Source organism: Nothoprocta perdicaria, unplaced genomic scaffold, assembly GCF_003342845.1.
Source record: "Nothoprocta perdicaria isolate Ctin4 unplaced genomic scaffold, notPer1 scaffold_489, whole genome shotgun sequence".
Lineage (NCBI taxonomy): Eukaryota > Metazoa > Chordata > Aves > Tinamiformes > Tinamidae > Nothoprocta > Nothoprocta perdicaria.
This window is the reverse complement of record NW_020455742.1, coordinates 142,049-161,950: the sequence shown is the minus strand read 5'-3', so window position 1 is coordinate 161,950 and position 19,902 is coordinate 142,049. Positions and strand designations below refer to the sequence as shown.

The 19,902-nt window shown below is 42.6% G+C and overlaps 1 protein-coding gene across 1 annotated transcript; it reads left to right on the top strand.

Moving 5' to 3' along the window:
* The first annotated feature begins 10,086 nt into the window (after positions 1 to 10,086).
* Positions 10,087 to 19,875, top strand: LOC112954145 (TP53-binding protein 1-like). The gene is made up of 9 exons (XM_026047286.1): positions 10,087 to 10,411; positions 10,913 to 11,047; positions 11,451 to 11,532; positions 12,371 to 12,516; positions 13,622 to 13,748; positions 15,299 to 15,390; positions 15,575 to 15,780; positions 16,623 to 17,856; positions 19,827 to 19,875. The coding sequence occupies exons 1-9, from the start codon at positions 10,087 to 10,089 to the stop codon at positions 19,835 to 19,837; spliced, it is 2,358 nt and encodes a 785-aa protein (XP_025903071.1). The 3' UTR covers positions 19,838 to 19,875.
* Positions 19,876 to 19,902: the final 27 nt, after the last annotated feature.

Sequence of the window (19,902 nt, the reverse complement as noted above, 5' to 3'; positions counted from 1 at the left end):
GGCAACCCCGGCCGCCGCAGCGCGTGGCGACTGGCGCGTGGCTCTTAAAGAGCCCGGGCAGCCGCCCCGATTGGCTGCGGCGGCGCACGTGGCCCTGCGCTACTGCGGCGGAGCACGGCTCCGCCCCCGCGCGGCKCGGCGCGAGCGGCCGCTGGGGGGCAGCCCCCCCCTCCCGCCGCCGAGGGGCCGGCGCGGAACCCGGCGGACCCTCCGGACAGTGAGGCCTCCTTCCCGACGGTGGCTGCCCGCGCCCGGCACGGCCCGGCGGGACGCGACACCCAGCGCTACGCGGCTTTAAAGAATGGCGTGGAGGAGAGGTTGCTCGCATCCTGGGTCTGAACCACCAGATCGTCTTGGATTTTTCTTTCTGCCACCAAAACTGCTAGAGAATTGCCCAAATCTAGAAATCACAGAGATTTCTTAAATGCCAGGTAATAGGTTATTGCAATATCCACCTTAAAATCACCACAGTGGCAGTGCTGTGCTTTTGATCCTCTCTTTTTCTTGGTAATTAGCAGAAGAACAAGGTGTCTGTCCCTTCCTGGCTGATCTGTCCCCGTTGTGCCAAAAGTAAGTGTAATGGTCTCCGCAGGTCAGTGCTGGTACATTCCAGCTTCCAGAAATACGAGATCCAGGGAAAATCTCTGGGCTTGGCGCGTGTGCAGTATAAAGTCTCTGTGGGCTGTCTGCTGCTGTAAACACAAGCTTTTAAGGTGCAGGTTGGAGAGAGAAGCTAGAGGTGGGAAAGGCAGCGGAGCCTTCATCCACAGCCGAGCCTGCACCGCGGCCTGCGCCCTGGCACGGCCTTGACATGCTCTGCCACTGCACGACCTGGCTCCAGGTAGCGCCGTGGGGAGGGAGAGCCACATGGCCAGCTTCAGAGACAGAAACCAGCTCTCTTCTGAAAAAGAAAGAGAAATCTGCTTGTGTTGCTGCAGCTGAGAGGAAAGGCAACACAGCTACTCTAAAATAAGATATAAACCCTAATGATCTGCCGTGTTTTCTAAAAACGTGTCAGGTTCTTTCCCCTGCTGTGTGTAAGGTTGCCACAGTGATGAGCTGCATACAGCTCAGGAGAGCAGATGGGCAGGAACCCTGAGATCGGAGACACCCGGGGCTTCGCAGGAAGAGGTGGGGGCGCCTGTCCTGTCCTGTTTGTTGCTTTGCTGCGTTATGACCTGCCAAGCCCGCAGCAAGGAAATGGATGAAACTGCAGGAGGGAGGTTCAGTCGGTCAGCATTTTGGCAAGTGTATGTGAATCTGAAAATCCGTAGTGTCATGAGACTGTGACAGCAAGATAACCATGGAGAAAAACAGCCGTAGAAAGTGGGAGAAATCTAGAATAATTTTCTCTGCAGGCTGCTACTGATGTTGCTGCCTTACAGAGCTTTCTCAGATTAAGAGCCATAATCAGAAGGTGCCCTAGCTCTAAACAGGCAGATAAGGGTGTGATGCCAGAGGTTTTCCTCCCTTGAAATTATAGTGACACCAATGGGTATGATCTTTATGAAATAAATCTTGTAAACACAAGGAATTAGGGCTGAAAAGAATTTTAATTTATTTTTCTGTGTTTAAACTTGCATTTATTTGTCTCCAGGGACTGCACTGAAACTGATGAATATGTGAATAAAGATAAATACCAGTTTATAATGAATTTTAGCTTGAAATTGCAGATCGTGGATAGGAAACATGAAGATAAAAGGTTTTGTTTTATTTTTCTTTCATTTTTTTTTCTTTTTTTTTTGTCTTCCACAGCAGCTGGTAGAAATACCTTCTGTTTTCGGATGATTCAGTCTTAATACTTGCTGCTTATTTTTGACATTGTAGCTTTCCAGAGCTGCAGCCTCTCACTGCAGTGCAGAGAGGCTTCTCCAGCTGGCTTCCTGCCAAAGAAGAAACAGGCTACATCCAAACCAGCCTGGAAGCTCTAAGAGAATATCTGAGCCTGGTTCTGTTCTGCAGGGGCGTCTAGGAAGACTGTTTACAATCAAAAATGCCATGCTTTGACATGATCCATTTGCATTCCTCCACCATACCACCAAATGCTAGAATAATTAAATTTATCTTGTGTTCTCACGTGATTGGGTCTGTCCGTGGTCACAGGAGAGAGGGGATAGCTGGGCAACTATATGGTTGTTATACTTCATGAATTCTTAAATTTGTGCTTGCAACAGTAGCCAGTACTTCCAGGAAGTATCATGAGCTGCCTGGGCCATACATAGGTATTCCTGATCCCGGTAAATGTTATGGGAAGAGAGATGGTAAAAGCGGGAAGAGAAGGAGTTCTCTCAACAGCACGAGGATACAAATCAGCAATGAACATCCATCATGAGAATGGATTAAAACAAGTGAATAAAATAATAAGGCCTTTAGCCAAAATAAAAGTTCATTTTGGCTGTGACACTTGCTAGGGATATGGGAAAAATAAGTGACTTCCAAAACACGCTTCTCACAAATGGTCTTGATATAATGTTGTGGTGAGATCACATCCATCCTTATCTATGGTATCAACTTTGAGAATGCTTCCATGTAGCGATACCTGGAGTTGTGCTGCAATTTTTACTGGAAGAGAAACAGAAGTCAAAGGCCTTCAGTTTGATCAAATCACTTTTTTCTTTTTTTTTTTAATTGCTCTGTTACGAGTGAATGATCTATCACAGCCACACTCCTTCCGCTCTCTTATGGTGGCCTTTGCAAGATACTGTCTTCTTCACATGTCTCCAATAAAATTTGTGACAAATTGGCAGTTCTTGTAGAACTGCAGAATTGCAGTTCTGATCAAGAATAGTATCTAAGTGCCTGTGAAATTATCATGAATAGTCATTGTGTGTAATAATTTCAGACAAAATATAAACACAAATATTAGCAAAAGTGGAATATTTTGAAGAATTCTGTAATTAGAACTCTGAGGCCAGTAGCCTCACAGAACAGTTCAAAGAAGCTACAAAATTACATTTTCCACCATAACTGTGTGCATGTCTATTATGACCTTCTTTGTTTAGTAAACTCATGAAGCAATTTTAAGACTTCTCCAAAAGAAAGCACAGGCACACTATGTGATCAAGGCTTATAGTTAAATTGCAGCATTACATAGTGCATTTAGTGTTATTGAATATGTTAAGAGTATTCAAACAAAGTCATATATAATCCAGTAAGAGAAAAATATGCCCAGGAAGAAAGTTTATTTGCTGTTGCAAATACAAGTCTTGCAGAATTAAATATCGTCCTTTTTTTTTGTTACGTTCACTTGCTATTGTGCATATGTTGACTGCTTATTTGAGGTCATTCCATCATAAATCGAGATTATAGATGTATTACAATAGTAGACAGGTACTTTCAAACAGCTTTRTATGAAGGTCAGCAGAAATTAAAAAATTCCATTGTCTCCTATGCTTGATGCTAGTATGTTTTTCTGTGTTCTGAAACTTCTGGCACACACAATCTTTCAAAAATGATTAAGCGAACAAGTAATTTTTAGTGCAAACATAACATTCAATTATAAGATTTCTAAAAATCCTTGTTAATGCAAAATCAACTTTAAAATGACTATTGAGTTAGAGATGTGTTTGTCCTGCAGGAGCTGGCATTTCTGTTGCCTAAAGAAGCTTCTTTTCTGCTGCTTAAGGAGTCTGTGATATCACAAATAGCATCAAGAGAAGCAGATACCTCCACATCTCAAAAGGTAAAACAAGCACATTTCCCATTTTAATGTATTTATCTTATAGCACAATGTACAGTAAGGGCTCTATATCCTGTACTTGTTTGTGCACGTGTACTGTTTATTCTAAAATATCTTGGTTTCCCTTCAAACTGTGACAGAAACATAGTGTCAGAGAAACATAGCTTACATAGAAACATAGAAACATAGCTTATTCATTATTTTGGGGTCAGCTTCATGGAACTCTAGAAGTTGTTTCCCAACATCCACAACTTCTCTTGCACATCAGAAAAAAGAAGAAAGAAAAGCACATCAGTATCACCTGGGCACCCTCCAGGGGCCACTGTGCAATTTCTTACACATTGCTGTGTCCTTAAAAAAGTCTAGTGATGTTGTAAATACTTGGTATCTGGAGAGGCCAAAGGCTGATGCATGCTTCTGCTGCAGGGAAGAGCGTTGCTGCCAAAATCCTGAAGAAAGCCAGTCCATTTTAACAAGAGTTAGCAGGCTGCTGTGATTTGAGGATCCCCAAAACTTTGTGATTTCTGACTTTTTTTTTTTTTTTTTTTTTTTTTTTGATGAGTGCAAGTGATTTGCTTTAGCTGGATTTTTACTTCAGATTGTACACCATTATCTTTTATGTAAGAGGAGAAAGTGTTCCTAGTGATACTGGTAAAAGTATTGACATTACAGAGGAAAAGGAGAATGTTGTGCAGCAAGAACTGAATGACCTTGAGAACAAGAAAAAAAAAAACAGGGTGAAATTTAATATTACCAAGAGCAAGACTGTGTATTCGGTGACTAAGAACGGGGATTTCTCTCACCAGATGGGGCTAACCATGCAGAAGCGACCAGGAGACAGCAGCCCTTGGCACCTCCGATGACCAGGAGGCAGCCGATGGCGTGACAAGAACAGGAGGGCAGGAGCTGGCCCGCGTCTCGGCGGAGTGCGGGACGGCGCGCGCAGAGCCTGGGGGCGGGCGGTGCGCTCGGCGTCCTGCTGCGCGCTGGCAGAGGCGCCGCGGGTGCGGACGTGGCCTCCGCCCGGCCTCTCGGCACGGCGCTGCCCCTGCCGCGCGCGCCGGCTTCCCGGAGGCCCGGCCGCGCCCTCAGCTCCCTCCCGCTCCGGGCGGAGCAGCCTCGCAGCAGCCGCCCCGCGGCGGGCGGGGCCGGGCCGGGCCGGGCCGCTGATGTCAGGGGCGGCGCCAGGGAGCGTAGCCTCCGAGCCGAGCCCGGCGCTGGCTCTGCTCGCGGCGGACACCAGGTAAACGTGCCGGGCCGCTGCTCGCCCGCCGAGGCCTTCACGCGGCCGTTTGTCTTTTGTGCTCAGGCCTCGGCCCGCTCGCGGGGCTGCCGCAACCTCGGGCCCGGCCGCGCCGCCTCGGGAGCCGGAGAGGGGGCGGCGGGGCCGGCGGGAACGATGGGCCCAGCGCAGCTGCAGGGCCCGGCGAGGCGCTGGGCAGGAGCCGCCCGGCAGCCGCCACCGGCAGCGGACCCGTCTCGGCCGCGCCCTCGGGGCGCTGCTGCGGAGCGGCCGCGGCGCTGGGGCCGAGCGGCCGCGGCGGCGCCCGTCGGGACGCGGCGTCCCTGAGGGGCTCCTGGGCGACCCTCGGGGCCGCAAGCAGCGGCCGGGCGGCTGCGGCGGGGCAAGGTTCGCGGTGCTCGCACCTGCTCTGCGCTGCCCCGGCTCTGCCGTGAGGGCGGTAAGGAGGACTTGGCATTTCACAGAGCGCGTGATCTTGTAGCGGCCTCCGCTCTGCCGCCCACTAGGCGCCTCACCGGACTGGCGATGCACTCAGCAGAGTTTATTCCCATGGGAACGGGAGCAGACGGCTGTTGATATGGAAATCAGGCAGCTGAGGATGTGCCTTCCATGGAAATAACAAAAAAATGAATTAAAACAGCAGAATACATAAACTTACATTTCCAAAGACTGGTAACAACCCTCCTCCTGTTCAGGTATATAATTCCAACTTGAAATCAGAATCCTGAATTTGGTGCTTTTTACATGAGCATTATCCTGTATACTGAGTTCTCATTTCAAAGGCAGGTCTTGGGGCTGTACCAAGACACAGGAAAACGATGGAAGAAATGAGGATGATTGCTGGGAGTCCTGGTTCCCAGTTGCCCGTCCTAATATTAGGCTACAGCTAGAAAAGGCTGTTGAGAATGAAATAAACTAAAAATTCACTATATCTTGCAAATTCCACGAGATACAAGACTTCAGAGAAAATGCTACAAATTCAAAAAATCAGCATTCCTACCTCCATTCATTGAGAATCTGGTGCTGGGCATGTTTCATTTGGAAGGAACATCAGCAAAGATTAATTTTGCTTTCATCTTTTTTTCTTAGTTAAGGGTTGGTCTGAATTTTGTTATAAAGTTGGCCTAATGCCCTATCCATTAGTTGTTATATGACTCAGAAAAATGACTGTTTGCAAACTGAGGAGGATATTTAGGTGAAAAAAATTGTATATTATAAGTAAAACATGCTGTTTCTTTCATACCATTAAAATAGATGGAAACAAAACCTTCAAGAAAAAAAAGAGAGATTTTAGATTAAATGCACAAAAAAAAATGTGGTTACAATTAAATTTGATGCTTACTAACTTGACAACCTGAATGGCATTTGGAATTTTCTGCCTTCCTGGTTCATACAAATATATTACATCATATTAAAACAGCCTGGAAGGGACTTGGAGATGATCTAGTACACCCTCCTATTTCATACCAAGGTCAGTTAGATTCGTGTGTTACCATTTATGAAAACTTAAATGTTAGAGACTACATAATCTTCAGTTTTGTTATCCTTGCACTTATTTTGTTGTTGTTGTTTTTTACTTATTTCTGCCATCTCTCTTACTTAATCTGAATCTATCTGCAGGTGTCCTTTATACTGGGAGTATGCAAAGCAGATTATTTCCCACAGACTTTATTCTATTTGAAGACATTTCACAGAATCACAGAACGGTTAAGGTTGGAAGGGACCTTTAGAGATCATCTAGTCCAACTCCCGTGCTCCGGCAGGGACACCCAGAGCATGTGGCACCAGGTGGCATTCAGGCGGGTTTTGAAAACTTCCAGAGACGGAGACTCCGCAACCTCCCTGGGCAGCCTGTTCCAAGGCTTTGTCACCCTCACAGCGAAGAAATTTCTATCTCCTCACATGGAGATGGAACTGCCTGTGTTGCAGCTTTCAGCCATTACCCCTTGTCCTGTCACTGGCCACCACTGAGAAGAGCTTGGCCCCTTCCTCCCTACATTCTCCCTCACAAACTTACACATGTTGATCAGATCCCCTCTCAGCCTTCTCTTCTGCAGGCTAAACAGGCCCAACTCAGTCTCTCCTCATACGAGAGATGTTCCAGTCCCTTAATCATCTTGGTTGCCTTCCACTGGACCCTCTCTAGAAGCTCCACCATTTATTATTACTATTTCCTTTCCCATCATCTCACTGGACATAGTGCTTTGCTTACTCCTTATCAGCATGGAGTATGAGGACTGTTTCATGTATCTTGCATGCACATTATGCAGTAGTGCAATATGCTCGTGGTTTGAAACTTTTTTTGGCAGCAGCATGACTTGCTATTAGATAGGGAATCCTAGTGCTTGACTGTAAGTCAATATTGCTGTAATGCTACGAAGCCTAGCACCCCTATCCTGAATTTGTGTGGCGAATTAACTTCAGACCCTTCTTCAACTTGTTACAATGTCACATCCCTCTGGGCTTCAGCTTGTTTCTGGTTTTAGTAAGCATGCTCTCTATTTTGAGGGGTTTAAAGAACATTGAGCAGAATAGGATCTAGGGCTTTTATGTCTGGACTGTCACTCAAACATATTTCTGGTTTGAAAGTTCTGACAGTTTATGGAGGTAGTAACAGATTTTGTATCTATCTTACTGAATTTTTTTCACAGCCATGGTTCCCATTACTTACAGAAAAACCACACAGTTCTTGCTAAGAGTCTTGCCGCAGCCAAATTGACTTGGGCACTTCTGTCCTCAGGGCATGTTGCTCTGATGTGAAAAGAAATGAGAAGAATATTAGRTTACTTGGATTTACAAATCTGTGCTGCTAACTCATCTCCTTTTTATCTCCTAAGTACAAACTCATAATTTGTTTGCTTATTTGTTATAGAAGTTTTCAGAGAGCTTAAGGAAATTTTGAGACCCTGTCACATCTGTCATTTGTAGACTTCAGATACTTCTTGACTTCCTGAATTTTCAAAGGTAACTGCTGACACATGTAAGAAACGATCAACCAGTTACATGTTTTCTAGGATGAAGCCTAGACTCAACAAATTATAAAACATCTAGTTCAGATAAGCCTGAACCTGTTTGTTCTTTGTTCTTTGTTCTTTGTTTCAAGGCTGAAATCTTGGCATTTGGCATTGTTCAATTGCACTAATTCCCATTTTCTGCTAACCTTTTTTGAGAAGACGATAAAGAGACCATAAATGGTTTGGCCTTCTAGGTGTCACCTGTCAGTAATATTCCCACTTGAAGAGCAGACCAGCGACTTTGGGGGTTGTGGTTTACTCAGTGATGTATCTGTAGGATCGTTTTCTGTTGCTCTTGGTATCTCCATCTTTCTTTGAGCCTTAGCTTTCTTTATTTTTGTCCCTAAATGCCTATATAATTTCTTTTATAATGACTCTTTAAGCAAGCTGATACAGTTTCATTTTCCTCCATGTTTTCAGTCTCCTGTAACATTTCTTTTCCTTTCTTTTAAGATACTTCACACTTGTAAAGAAGCTGCCATCCTAACTCTTTTTGCCCCATGAGATCTTACCTGCCAATTATCAGAGATTATTGCCTGGTTTTCAAACAAACAAACAAAAAAACCTTTTTGTTTTTCTGCTTTTATTTTCTTCCAAAGATTGTGAACCTCATCATGCATGGGCAGCATCTGTTTGCTTACCTGTACCTGTCATGTTGTACTTGTCATGTTGTCACTGTGTTTTATAAAACACAATCATTTTTGTCTTTTTTTTTCCCATATATGAAACCAACATATACATTAGTATACCTCTTCATTACTTTTGAGCATGCTGACAACTTCTAGTACAGAAAGATGCATTACATTCCTAAAAAAGCTTAGTGACAGCATTTTAAAACAATGAAGACAGACTACAGTGGAACAGCTGAGAGACAGAGAAATGTTTGTGGGATTCTGTGAGATAATATCATTGCTCTGTCATAGAGTGAATTATGTGAGGTAGGGAAATACCTATTTTAATTAACCAACTTTGTTATAGAAACACCTTTAGAGGAAGATCTTGATTTTGAAGAGAGGCCTGGTTTAGCACAGGCATTTCAATTGTTTACAGGAAGAGCATGTAGACACTAGGAGAAACTAATGAGAAAAAAAGGAGCTGCCTTCAGAAGAGTAATAGATGGTGAGAGGAAGGATAAAGTTGTGCAGTGTTCTGCTTATAAGAAAACGAGTATATTCTCATGCACTCTGGGGGAAGGTGGCAGCAAGTTGGAAATGCACTAATGATGATTATCAATGGAACTCAGTAAACTTTTCAAAAACTTTGGCTCATACCAAATACTTGCATTTGGAAGGCAGATTTACTTTCTGTTTTGCCAAAAAATACTGAGGAGTTTTAAAATTCCATTTACTTTTGAAAGGAAGCATAGAGGAACATCATCTGAAATGCTGCCTTTCCGAAGGAGCAGAACTCAGCTCACAGGGACCGAGCGGGCAGTGCTGAGGGCACTGAGCAGTTGCCAACCGCCCTCCAGGATCTGTCTGCTCCTCAGCTGCCAGGGATCGAGTGTTGCATGAGGACCAGCTCCAGCTTCTCCAGGCAGATAGCAAATGCTGGAGAACACCTTAAGATCTCAAAGGAAGAGTTCACAGGCTTTGTGTTCTTTTATTAGGTCTAGTGACAGACAATATCCAAAATTTTAGATATTTTAGCACTAAAGCATCCTCCCTGTTAAGGAGTTTTAAGTATTTATAGCCAGTTTAATACTCTTAACGTGAATGTGCAAACATCGACTTTGCACACACCATTTGTTGCACGTAAGCTCTTATATACAAGTCTTCCTTGGGCACAACTTTTTGCCTGTTACTTTGGGTAATACTGTTTTTTTTTTCACATCAGGCATTATTTTAGAATCTTCTGTGGTTTTAGTTCTACGGCAGCCTTTAAAGCAAATTACTAAGTTCTTGTGCACAAAGTACAAAGAGGAGTTGCAAAAGATTTGCATTAGTTGGCTAAAACTTGCTGCGAAAGTTCTCTGCGGCGGCGCTTGCCTGCCGATAACCGCAGCGCGGGGGCAGCACCAGCCGCGCGCGAGCCGCGGGCCCGGGCCCGCCCCCAGCTGCCCGCCCCCAGCGCCCCGCCAATCCGCGCCGCGCGGCGGCGGGCGCGGGAAGCGCGGCGGCGCGTACGGCTTACGCCGGCGTTGGGGCCGCATGGAGCCCGGCGGCAGCCAGCTGGAGCCCGGCTTTTCGCAGGCGGACACTCCGCGCCTCATCGTGGAGGACTCGCAGCCTGAGAGCGCGGGCGAGGGCAGCCTCGCCCCGTCGTCCCGCCAGCTCCTGGCGCGTCGCGGTCCGAGCCCCGTGCTGGTGGGTGCGGGCGGCGAGCGGCCCTCTGCGCGGCGCGGCCCTGCCTCACGCAGCGCTCTCCTCTCTTGCAGGAGCTCGTGCGTGGCCGCGGCGGGAGACGCGCAGGCGGCGGCGCAGGGCGGGCGCCAGGCGCAGGTAAGGGCGGGCGGGAGGCGGGCGCCAGGCGCAGGTAAGGGCGGGCGGGAGGCGGGCGCGGCCCTGACGCGCTGTGATTGCAGAGCTCATGGCGGCCCCTGCCCGCGCGGACGCCGTCGGCCCGCGCCGTCGCGTCGTGGAGGAGGAGCCGCTGCCGCCGCCGCCTGGCGGGCAGAGCAGGTGCGTGGCGGGGCGCGGGGCACCGGGCCCGCGCGGGGGCTCCGGGGACTGTAAGGGTGACTGTCTTGCAGCGTCCCCGGAGGGTCCGGAGCAGGGGAGGAAAGGGACGCCGAGGAGCGCACTGCTTCGCCCTGTGTGGAAGGTAACTCTCCCCTCAGATCTCTGATGTAATGAGAGGCCTCTGGGCCTCTGCAGACAGCCTGAGAAGAGAGCCTTTCTTGTTCAGGGTTTCATAAGTTGCTGTGATTTTTTTGTTTGTTTATTTTGTTAGCATCTCTTGAGTCTGTACAAACAGTCTCAGATTACTTTTGGGGTAATTTTCATGTGTATACTAGTGAAGGATGTTTTGTTTTAGATTCAGGCACGTCACAGCTGCAGTTTGGTGCTTTAGAGCTTTCACAGAGCCAGGACTTTGAGAGTGATTTTGCACCCAGTGAAGGAGATGCTGACCCTTTATCTTTAAAACTTGAGAAGAACAATACAAAAGATGGTAGGTAGACATGAGATTGGGAACACTTTTGTTGCTTTGTCACTTCCCAGCTTTCTTTGGCTTGTGGATGTTACCTTCCTTTGTGAGGAGGGCAGTCGCAGTTTGTACAAATGAGTTTGTAGGACGCTGGTAGTTGTAATGCTTTCTGCCTTCTCTTTCATTTGGACTTTTTCTTTCACTTGTTTTCTTCTTGTCTAAATGATATCATTGTTTATTATATCCGTTTCCAACTTTATTACCATAACATCCAGTTTACCTTTTTTTTTTTAATCGTGTTGATACTGATTTTTGTAATTGTTAAAGCTTGACTTAATATTTGTGTAATTTATGGAACCCCACATGTTTTTCACTGCAGAGTAATCTAGATGATCTTGGCAACAATATTTCTTTTGTGTCTTGCTAGAACTGAATGTGGGTAGCAGTGAAACTGTTTCCAGCAGAGAAACACATACTGCTCTAGAGTGCCCGCCAGGGATGCCTGAACGGTAAAACTGTCCACCTTCTCAGTAGCTAGATCTCTTGCTGAAATTTGCAAGATTTTCTTTGTGTGTATGTGATTTATTGCTAGAGTTTTAGGAGTAGGACAGGCTTCAAAGCAAATGAGGAAAGTGGAGAGAAAGGTGACGTTATTGAGAGATTTCTGCAGGAAGTATGCTAAGGGATTGGTACAGCAATACTGACTGAGGAGCAATGTTTTCATCTTTTTACAGAGCTAAAGACACCAAAAAGATTTTAAATTGTGGTAGCATTGGACTATAGAAAAATATACTAATTTCTAAAAGTTTAGGAATCTAAATATACTTAAGTAAATAGCTTCAACTTAAACTAAAACTTTAAGTATATGTCAGAACCTCAGTCACTGCAGTATGGAGTGATGGAGGAGAAATCTAGGGCTCTGTTGATTCTGCTATATGGAGTTATGTGTTGGACACTGCTGAGTACTTGCTCTCATAAGGTTTATAGTTTATTATTCTAATCATTTTTTCAGGTGTGAAATTTTTAGTTCATCTCATTGTCACACTTTGCCACAAAATAGTTTTTAAAAGCAAGTGAAACAATTCTTAGATTCCGCTTTGAGAAGAAGTCAGTAGAACAATCTACATTAGTAGAAGACTTTTAAAACTGCTTTGAAAGTGTAAATGGTCCAGGATGAACAACTCTTACTATTAAGCGATAGAATCTGTTCCTTTTCACCCCCTTGCTTTTCTTACTGTGCTATACGCAAACAAGTGAATAGATTGCTGATAAATTTTCTTTACAATTTTGTGGTAGTGTTTGATACCTTGAATTTCTCAGGTCAGTGACTGTATCTTACTTTTCTAGAACTCTGAATGAAGGAACAGAGGGTACCAAGAAACAAATTCATGTCTCTGATCTGCKTAAAACTGAGAAATCCCCTCATTGCAGTCATCAGGAGTCAGAGATCTTGTCAACTCAGGAAGAGATGTTTCCTGAGGATAATGCATCAGGTAACAATAGACAAACAGCTAAAATGTCTATCCCAGAGGTCATAACAATTCCTACTTGATCTTCTAGTATAAATAGAATTTAGTATCTTAGGATGTACAGAATACTTTATTTTTCACATTAAAAATGCTAGATGGCACTTCTTTTTACTAAAGTGAGATTGGTTTGTTAAATACTTTTTATTTTCCCTGTGTTTGTTGAAGAACAAAAATAAACCCGTTTCCCACTTCTGAAACTGGTAATAATAAGGCTGATTCTTTCTTGTGATRCACAACCTAAAGCATAAGTAAATACTGTAGACTTAATTATCATAATTAACTTGGGCAAAGTATTCCAGCTTAGTCATCTGAGTTGACATTTCTGCTACGAATTTTGCAGGATCCTACAACTGGAATCTTACTGCAGTTTTTTTCTGGGTGTTTTTTTTTTTTTTTTTTTTTTTTTCCTAACCCTCCAGCACAGCCTCTGCCTGATTTTGATATCTTGCAAGTAAAAAGGTTAATGAAAAACTACAGAGATTTTTAAAAATATCTTGATGGGGAAAGGTTTAGAAAATATATATATTTTGTTTTAATTTAAAATTTGAAAGGCAGCTCAGTCTACAAAGCATATGTTAAATGAAATTTCACTTAGTCTGKTTTTTTTTTTTTTGTTTGGTTGGTTTTATTTTGTGCAGCAGTGATCTTGCATGTGAACCCTCTGTAACCAGAGGGTTAAATAATGTGTTATTCAGACTGAGACAGTGGTCCTGGCAATGCATTTTTGCTTGTAAGAGCCTTGCCTATATTTGAATTCTTTTGATGAATCAGTACACCTCACTGTGAGTTGAGCCATTGGTGTTTTTTCTTGTAAAAATTCCCAAGTGCGAAGACTTATATATCTGGCCTTATTAAAAAAGTCCATTCTATAGCTACAAATGTACTTTTTTCCTCGTAAGTGTATCATAATCTAATTCTGCCCACTGTGCTTTTATATACTGTTTTTTTCGAGCTCTGTGTGGAAAAGCAGACCTGAGAAGTTACTTTGCAGTAGTGTGAATACCATAATTTTCTAATCAACTTGTCTTCTGACCAAACTGCTATTATTGTTTCCTTTCGTTTGAAATAGCCTCTGAGAGTGGCTGCATCATAACCAAAGTGGAAGAGGGAAGATCTCTAGCATGCACTCCTGCTCGCAGTCTGCACCTCCTACAGCTCTCTGGACAGGGATCCCATATGCCAGAGAGTCACTCCAAGTAAGCAGAGAACCCAAAGTGTATTTTGGTAGTTCCTGTACCATTTCCACTCTACTTATTCGGGGATTTATGCTATCTCTTCACCTTTGCTCCTGCAACCTACGCAAATTTGATCTCCACACATCCGTGTTTGTACCTTACATTTTGGAATAGCCACCAAATTAAAAGTTCTTGAACTTCCATTTACACGATTTAATTTCACATTATGTCTTTGCTTTATTTAGGTAGTATTAAATAAGAGATTGGGAGAGCTTTTCAGATCTCTCATYTACGTCTCCAGAGCAAAGAATGTTTGGCTTGCACCAGCTTTCTGGATTCCAAGCATCTTCTGTCAAAAAGCTGTAACTAGTTCATATTTCCTGAGCTGTGTTAGTTTATGGCCAGCTGGGCAAGGGATACTTCACATAGGAAGATTTTAGTGTAAAGAAGCATATCTTATATTTATTTCACAAAGAAGACTTATTGAGAGGAGATTGTATACAAGGGGAAGAAGCTGCGTGTTATTTAAGGGACCACTGTATTTCTAATACAGTGAATGATGCTGTAATCTCTGTTATACTTAGGAGATTGTTTGTTTTTGTTTTTTTTTTCTCGAAGGGGAGGGAAGGTTTCATTTCACTCTCTCTCTAAGGTGGAGAGCAAGGATGGTGCTGTCAGAGCAATAGGGCTGGGTACAGCCATGAGCAGATTGCGTGCTGGCCTAGTGCTGTTGGAGGCAGTGAGGGACATGCTGGTCTCCTAAATTTACAGTTAAATCTGTGCTGTCAGAGGAGATCCTAGTCACCTTTTCCCAGTCAGAGATCCAAAATAGTACTTCATCCTTTTGATATAAGATAGAGACGTATGAAACAATGAGGAATGGGAAAGATATGTGTCACTTACAATAGGACAGTAGTTCAGAGACATTAATTTTAAGCAGTACTCTGCAAAAACTCTGTATTTTTGAGATTTCCATGGCTAGGATACCATTTATTAAACCAAAATTTTAACAGATTGGATTCTTGAAAAAGGACCTTCCAAAACATCTGAAAATGCGATTTTATTATTTATTTATTTATTGGTGGTGGTAGTATGTTTGTTAACATGCTTGTTGTTGCTATTGGCCATAAAAATATCCTTTTTGACTAACTTGTTGAGCTGTTGGTGTGCTCTGTGCTAATCTTCTGATCTCTTAGGGATTTAGGCTGAGAATCTTGGTTCTTTTAATGTGTACTCAGTCTGTTTGCAAAAGTACACAGTTGTCCGAGAAGATGCTGCCCTTACCCCTCTTTCTTACTGGCATGTCATAATTGACCATGTAAAAGAACTGACTTTGTTTCAGCTTAAGCAAACAGTATTTAACATCAGCATTGTTAGAGGAGCTTAAGTTTATTTTGCAATGAAATAAACAGTGCTCTTGCGATAAATAACCATGTCAGGTCTCTTGCTAGCAAACATCTGACCCTATGAGTGGAAGTGTGATAAGCTGGGGCTTTGTTGGGGAGAAGTTAACAAATTTTCTGCAGCTGTATGCTTTTTGCTTTTCTATGTTCTTTTCCTGGTATCTGTAGTGGTTCTTCAGGCCTAGTTGTTCCTTCTCCTGATGCCTTTGAAGCCAACACTCTTGTCCCTAGCAGTCCTACTGAACAGGAAGAAGCAAAAGGTAAAACTGTCTGGTTTTACTTAAACTGATTTTTTTGAAACTGTTTTACTTAAACTAGTTCACCAGTTTAGTGGCTCATATAACTTTTTGATACTTAAAGACAAAATCTTTTAATAGAATGATGGAAACTGTAAGTATTACATAGGAATCTGCCAGTAATTTATTTTCTGCTCTTTCAAAATAGAAGAACATGTGGATATATCACTCCCAGCTGAMGGAACAAATTTGATACAGGAGAAGCGGAGAGCAGATGTGCTAGTGGAGATCAGCACCCCATGTATCCTACCAGAACCTCCTGTCTTGCTGCAGGCTTCAACTCCAGTGTCCCAGTGTGCCCCAGCTTTCTTTCCTGGATCTTTGCCTATACCATCACAACCAGAGTTCTCTCATGTGAGGGTTCATGCAAATATTTTTCATAATTTTTTTTAATGTATTTTGTAAATATCTTTCAAACTTATTTTTCATAAGTTTCATACTATTCTATATGTAGCAGTTTATTCTTAAAGAAAAGGTACAGACCAATTTAAGAGGGAAAAATGAATTATTCAAAATAGGATCTATTGCCTTTTAATCTTTTTTTTGTGTTCTTTGTTTCCTTGAAAGTCGGTTGTTTTCAGATATTGATACACATATGTGTGACAAACCATGTTGTAAATTAACAAGGGCAAACCTTAGCATCATTTGTCACAAAGAAAGTGAAGCTGTTTTGAAATAAAATGAATTGACTTAACATATTTTTCTTATAGCTTTTTCTAACTTTCTCTTAATTTTAGCCACTGTTCCTTTTGTGCTKCTTGATTATGAAAAGTTAGTTACTATTCAAACATATTGAAAAGCCAGTTGGTGTCACTGGAGCTTAAAACAACAAAGCTCATTAACTCAAGGTAGAGAATAAAGTTTCTAGCGGAGACTGCAGTAGTAGAAACAAGTGGCTTCTGCTTATCTTGCCCCCATCCTTCAGGTTTGGTAACTGGAGGGACTAATATTTTTCATTCTGCCACAGAGGTGCCTAGAAATAATGGATGATGATCATTTTTCTCAACAAGGTGGTTGCAACCCATGCTCTTAGTAGTTTTGTGCTGAACTTGTGAACTGTCATCCAATGCCATGTTCTGTGACTAACATCAACCCTACTGTGAGCACCTTGATAGGACACACAACCTTTCCAGAAGAAGATAGTTCATGGTACTCTTCTTATTTCCCACTTTTTTTTTTTTCTCTCTTCATTTTAGGATATCTTTATTCCAACTCCAAGTCCAGAGGAGAGGCATAAAGGAGAAGATAAAACTGCTATTTTACCCCATTCATGCTTGTCTGGAGATCTTTCTGGACCCACAGGTGCTTTATCAAGGATGCCTGTAGGGGACTGTGTTTCACAGCCTTCCGACACCTGTAAGCTAATGCTTTCCGTCAGTGAATGTAGCCAGCCCACAAATACAGAAGACAGTTCAGGCTCTCTGGAAACTGGCCGAGAGAGTGAAAATACACAGATAGAGATGGTTTCTGAACGTAAGGCCTCTGGTTTGAGTCTCAGTTCCTTGAAGAATGACAATCTACAGCTGAGACTGGATGCAGGACACCAAGCTCTCTTTGAGAACTATGAAAAAGCAAAAGAGGAGGATGTCGAGGTCACAGGAAAGCCTGTAATGTTAGTTGCTGAAGGCATAGCAAATGATAGGTCATTAGTCCGTACGTGTGACAGCGATCATGAGTGCAGTTCTAGAAGACAGGTTGCTGCAGATCTGTCTGACCAGCCTAAGAGTTCATCATATACTCCAGGTAAAGCAGCACAGTTTGATAATCCACTGGAGGAAAATTCTGAACCTGAGGCAATTCCTGAGACTCAATGTGAAGAACAAGAAAAGCAGCAGGTAGAAATGAAGCAAGCAAATGAAGATGGGTCTCTTATCAACATAAGTGATACTCAGAAATTTATTCTTGAAAACAAAGTGCAGTGTCATGAAGAAATGGAAGTGGAATTGGCCGATGGTTCTTGTAAAAATATCAAAAACTTGTCAGATCAGACCCAGGAATTAGAAAAGTCTGAACCAAAAAACTGTGGGGAAAAAATTTCAAAAGCTTGCATTTTGGGCAATGCAGAGGTCMCAAACATGGAGAAACTGTCCTTTAGGAGTGTTTCAGAAAACATACCAAAGCTCAGTAAAGTCTTATCTCCGCCTTCTGTAGGAGGGTTATTGGAACAGCCCAACAATTTGCTTTCCAAGTTAAAGACTGACATTTCCTCAGAAGTGGCACTGTGTAAAAACCATCCTGACAGTTCTGAATTAGGTCAGATAATGAATCAGCCAGCATATCAGGAGAAAGGGGCTAATATGCTGGTGACTCTGCAAGAGAATCAGGTGCCAAAGAGTACAACAGATATTGTTATGACAAGGAATCTGGAGCAGGAAGAGCAGAAGCAGCCACAGGAGAAGGCAGCTGCCAAGTTCCCTAGTCCTTCCAGTGGTAAGTGAATTCAGGTTAGTTCTTTACTGAGTAATGTTAAGGACAGCTGTGTACAGTTCTTGGTGTTTTGGAGAAGCACCGATTGTGGGTATATATTGATTGGTGTATCTAAGAGCAGCACTACATGTGATACTGCTGTGTTACTTTTGTGTACTACTATCACATTACAATGTGTATGGTTTTTTTTTTCCCCCTCTATAACACTTTAACAGGCAATTATGATAAGTAGTTCTTGTTCCTAACACCCCCTCTCTATTTCATGGCAGGACTCTGACTGCAGCTTTAAAAATGCAAAATATTCTGACTTGGAGAATGTTCAGTGATGTTTGTTTGTTTGTTTATTTGGCAGAAGTAACAGTAATGTCCTTGAAAGCCAATGTGGTGGTCTGTACCTTCCCTCTTTCAGATCTCCTTATTCTTCTGTATTCTGCATTAGGGTGATTTTTCGTGGTAGAGATTAGAGCGTCATTGAGCTAGACACTAGACTAGCAAATTTATCTTTTTTTTTGTTTGTTTTGTTTTAAATTGAATGGCTTTGCACTCACACTTAAGCTATGGTCCAACAGATGTTTTAAAAAAGCAGAAGACAACATGGAAAGAAGCGGACTAGCTCACTCTTCATCTGTTCTTTTGCACTGCTTTTCTTGAGCTGGGATGAGATTTTATGCAGTGAGCCTAAACAGGAATGTTTCTGGTTGAAACCTAACCAACAAGAAATGGAGAAGGTTGCTCGCTTTCCAAAGCAGCTCTGAGTAGCTCTGCTAGTCAAGGATGAGAAATTAGTGACTAGAAAACATGTTAAGAGGAAAGAATGGGCCTATTTGGAAGTGACCCCAACAATGCTACCTTAATGCTATTCTCACTATAGCCTTATGCCTGTGTATATCACCTCTGTGTTAACATGACAGTACTTTAGCATTAAAATCACTTTAACATGCTGTTGTGTAGTTAAATAAGAAAACTGGAATGCTTCCCTGAGTTTTGTGGAGATTTTGCCTCTTCTTTGATATTATTTTAAAGCACACAAATGTACTCAAACACACAATCTCACTTTATTCGAGTGAGAAAGTAATATAAAACCAAAAAATTTTGTATTGTGTCATGCAAACTTTGGAGAATGTAAGCAGTCTTTCTATGAGGAATGATACTTTAGAGCTTTGCAGCTTTTTTTTTTTTTTTTGGTAACAGGTTTGACAGAAGAAGAGAAGGTGGTAGAAATTTGTCTTTTAAATTCATTGAAGCAATAGAGTTTGTCTTATATTTGCAAATAGGTGGAACATTTTCCCCTTTGTGACAGCAGTATTTACTGTCTCTGAAGTAGGTGAACATAAAAGTTGTGTGTGTCAATATTGTCAGTAGATTATTGTTGTCTCTATCCTCTGAACTGCTAGTATTCTATTAGAAATGTATTTAACCATTTATGCTGATTTGCTGGGTTCTTTATTCACTGTGAATTATTTAAGACCTTCAATTAGAGTAACATGGAAGATCAGGAGAGTTGGGCGGTCATATTAAATGAGATGTTTAGCAGGGAACATGCTTTTGAAACAACTGCTAAATACAAAATCCCCAGTCTGGGATTTTGATTTGTGCAATCTATAGAGTCATGGGTTAGGTAGAATTTCTCTTACCACTTGCAGGTTGTAGTATTTTAATATAGCTCTATAGTCTGTTCTGCAGAGCATTGTAAAAGTGATCAAGTTTTCTAGTTTTTCGTTTGAGAAATTAGTGTAAGAAATACTGTTTAAAAACATACCCTCCTGCTCAGTCAAATTTTTCCCTTTGCATACTCCCAGTTGCAAACGACCCTAAAAAGTTTCCTGCTCTTTTTCAGTGGGGGACATCTCTCATTTCCTCTGCCACTTTATGTCTTTTCCAGAGCTATATCTTTCTTCAGAACTCCTATGATCAATCTCATCCATCTGGTATTTTTATTGCTATTTTCTAAACTACTTGTTTACTTTTTACAGTTACGAAGTGATCTTCACTGCTGTTTGTGACAGCTGTGGCTGTTTCTTCCAGATAGCTTTTTGAGCTTATTCTTAT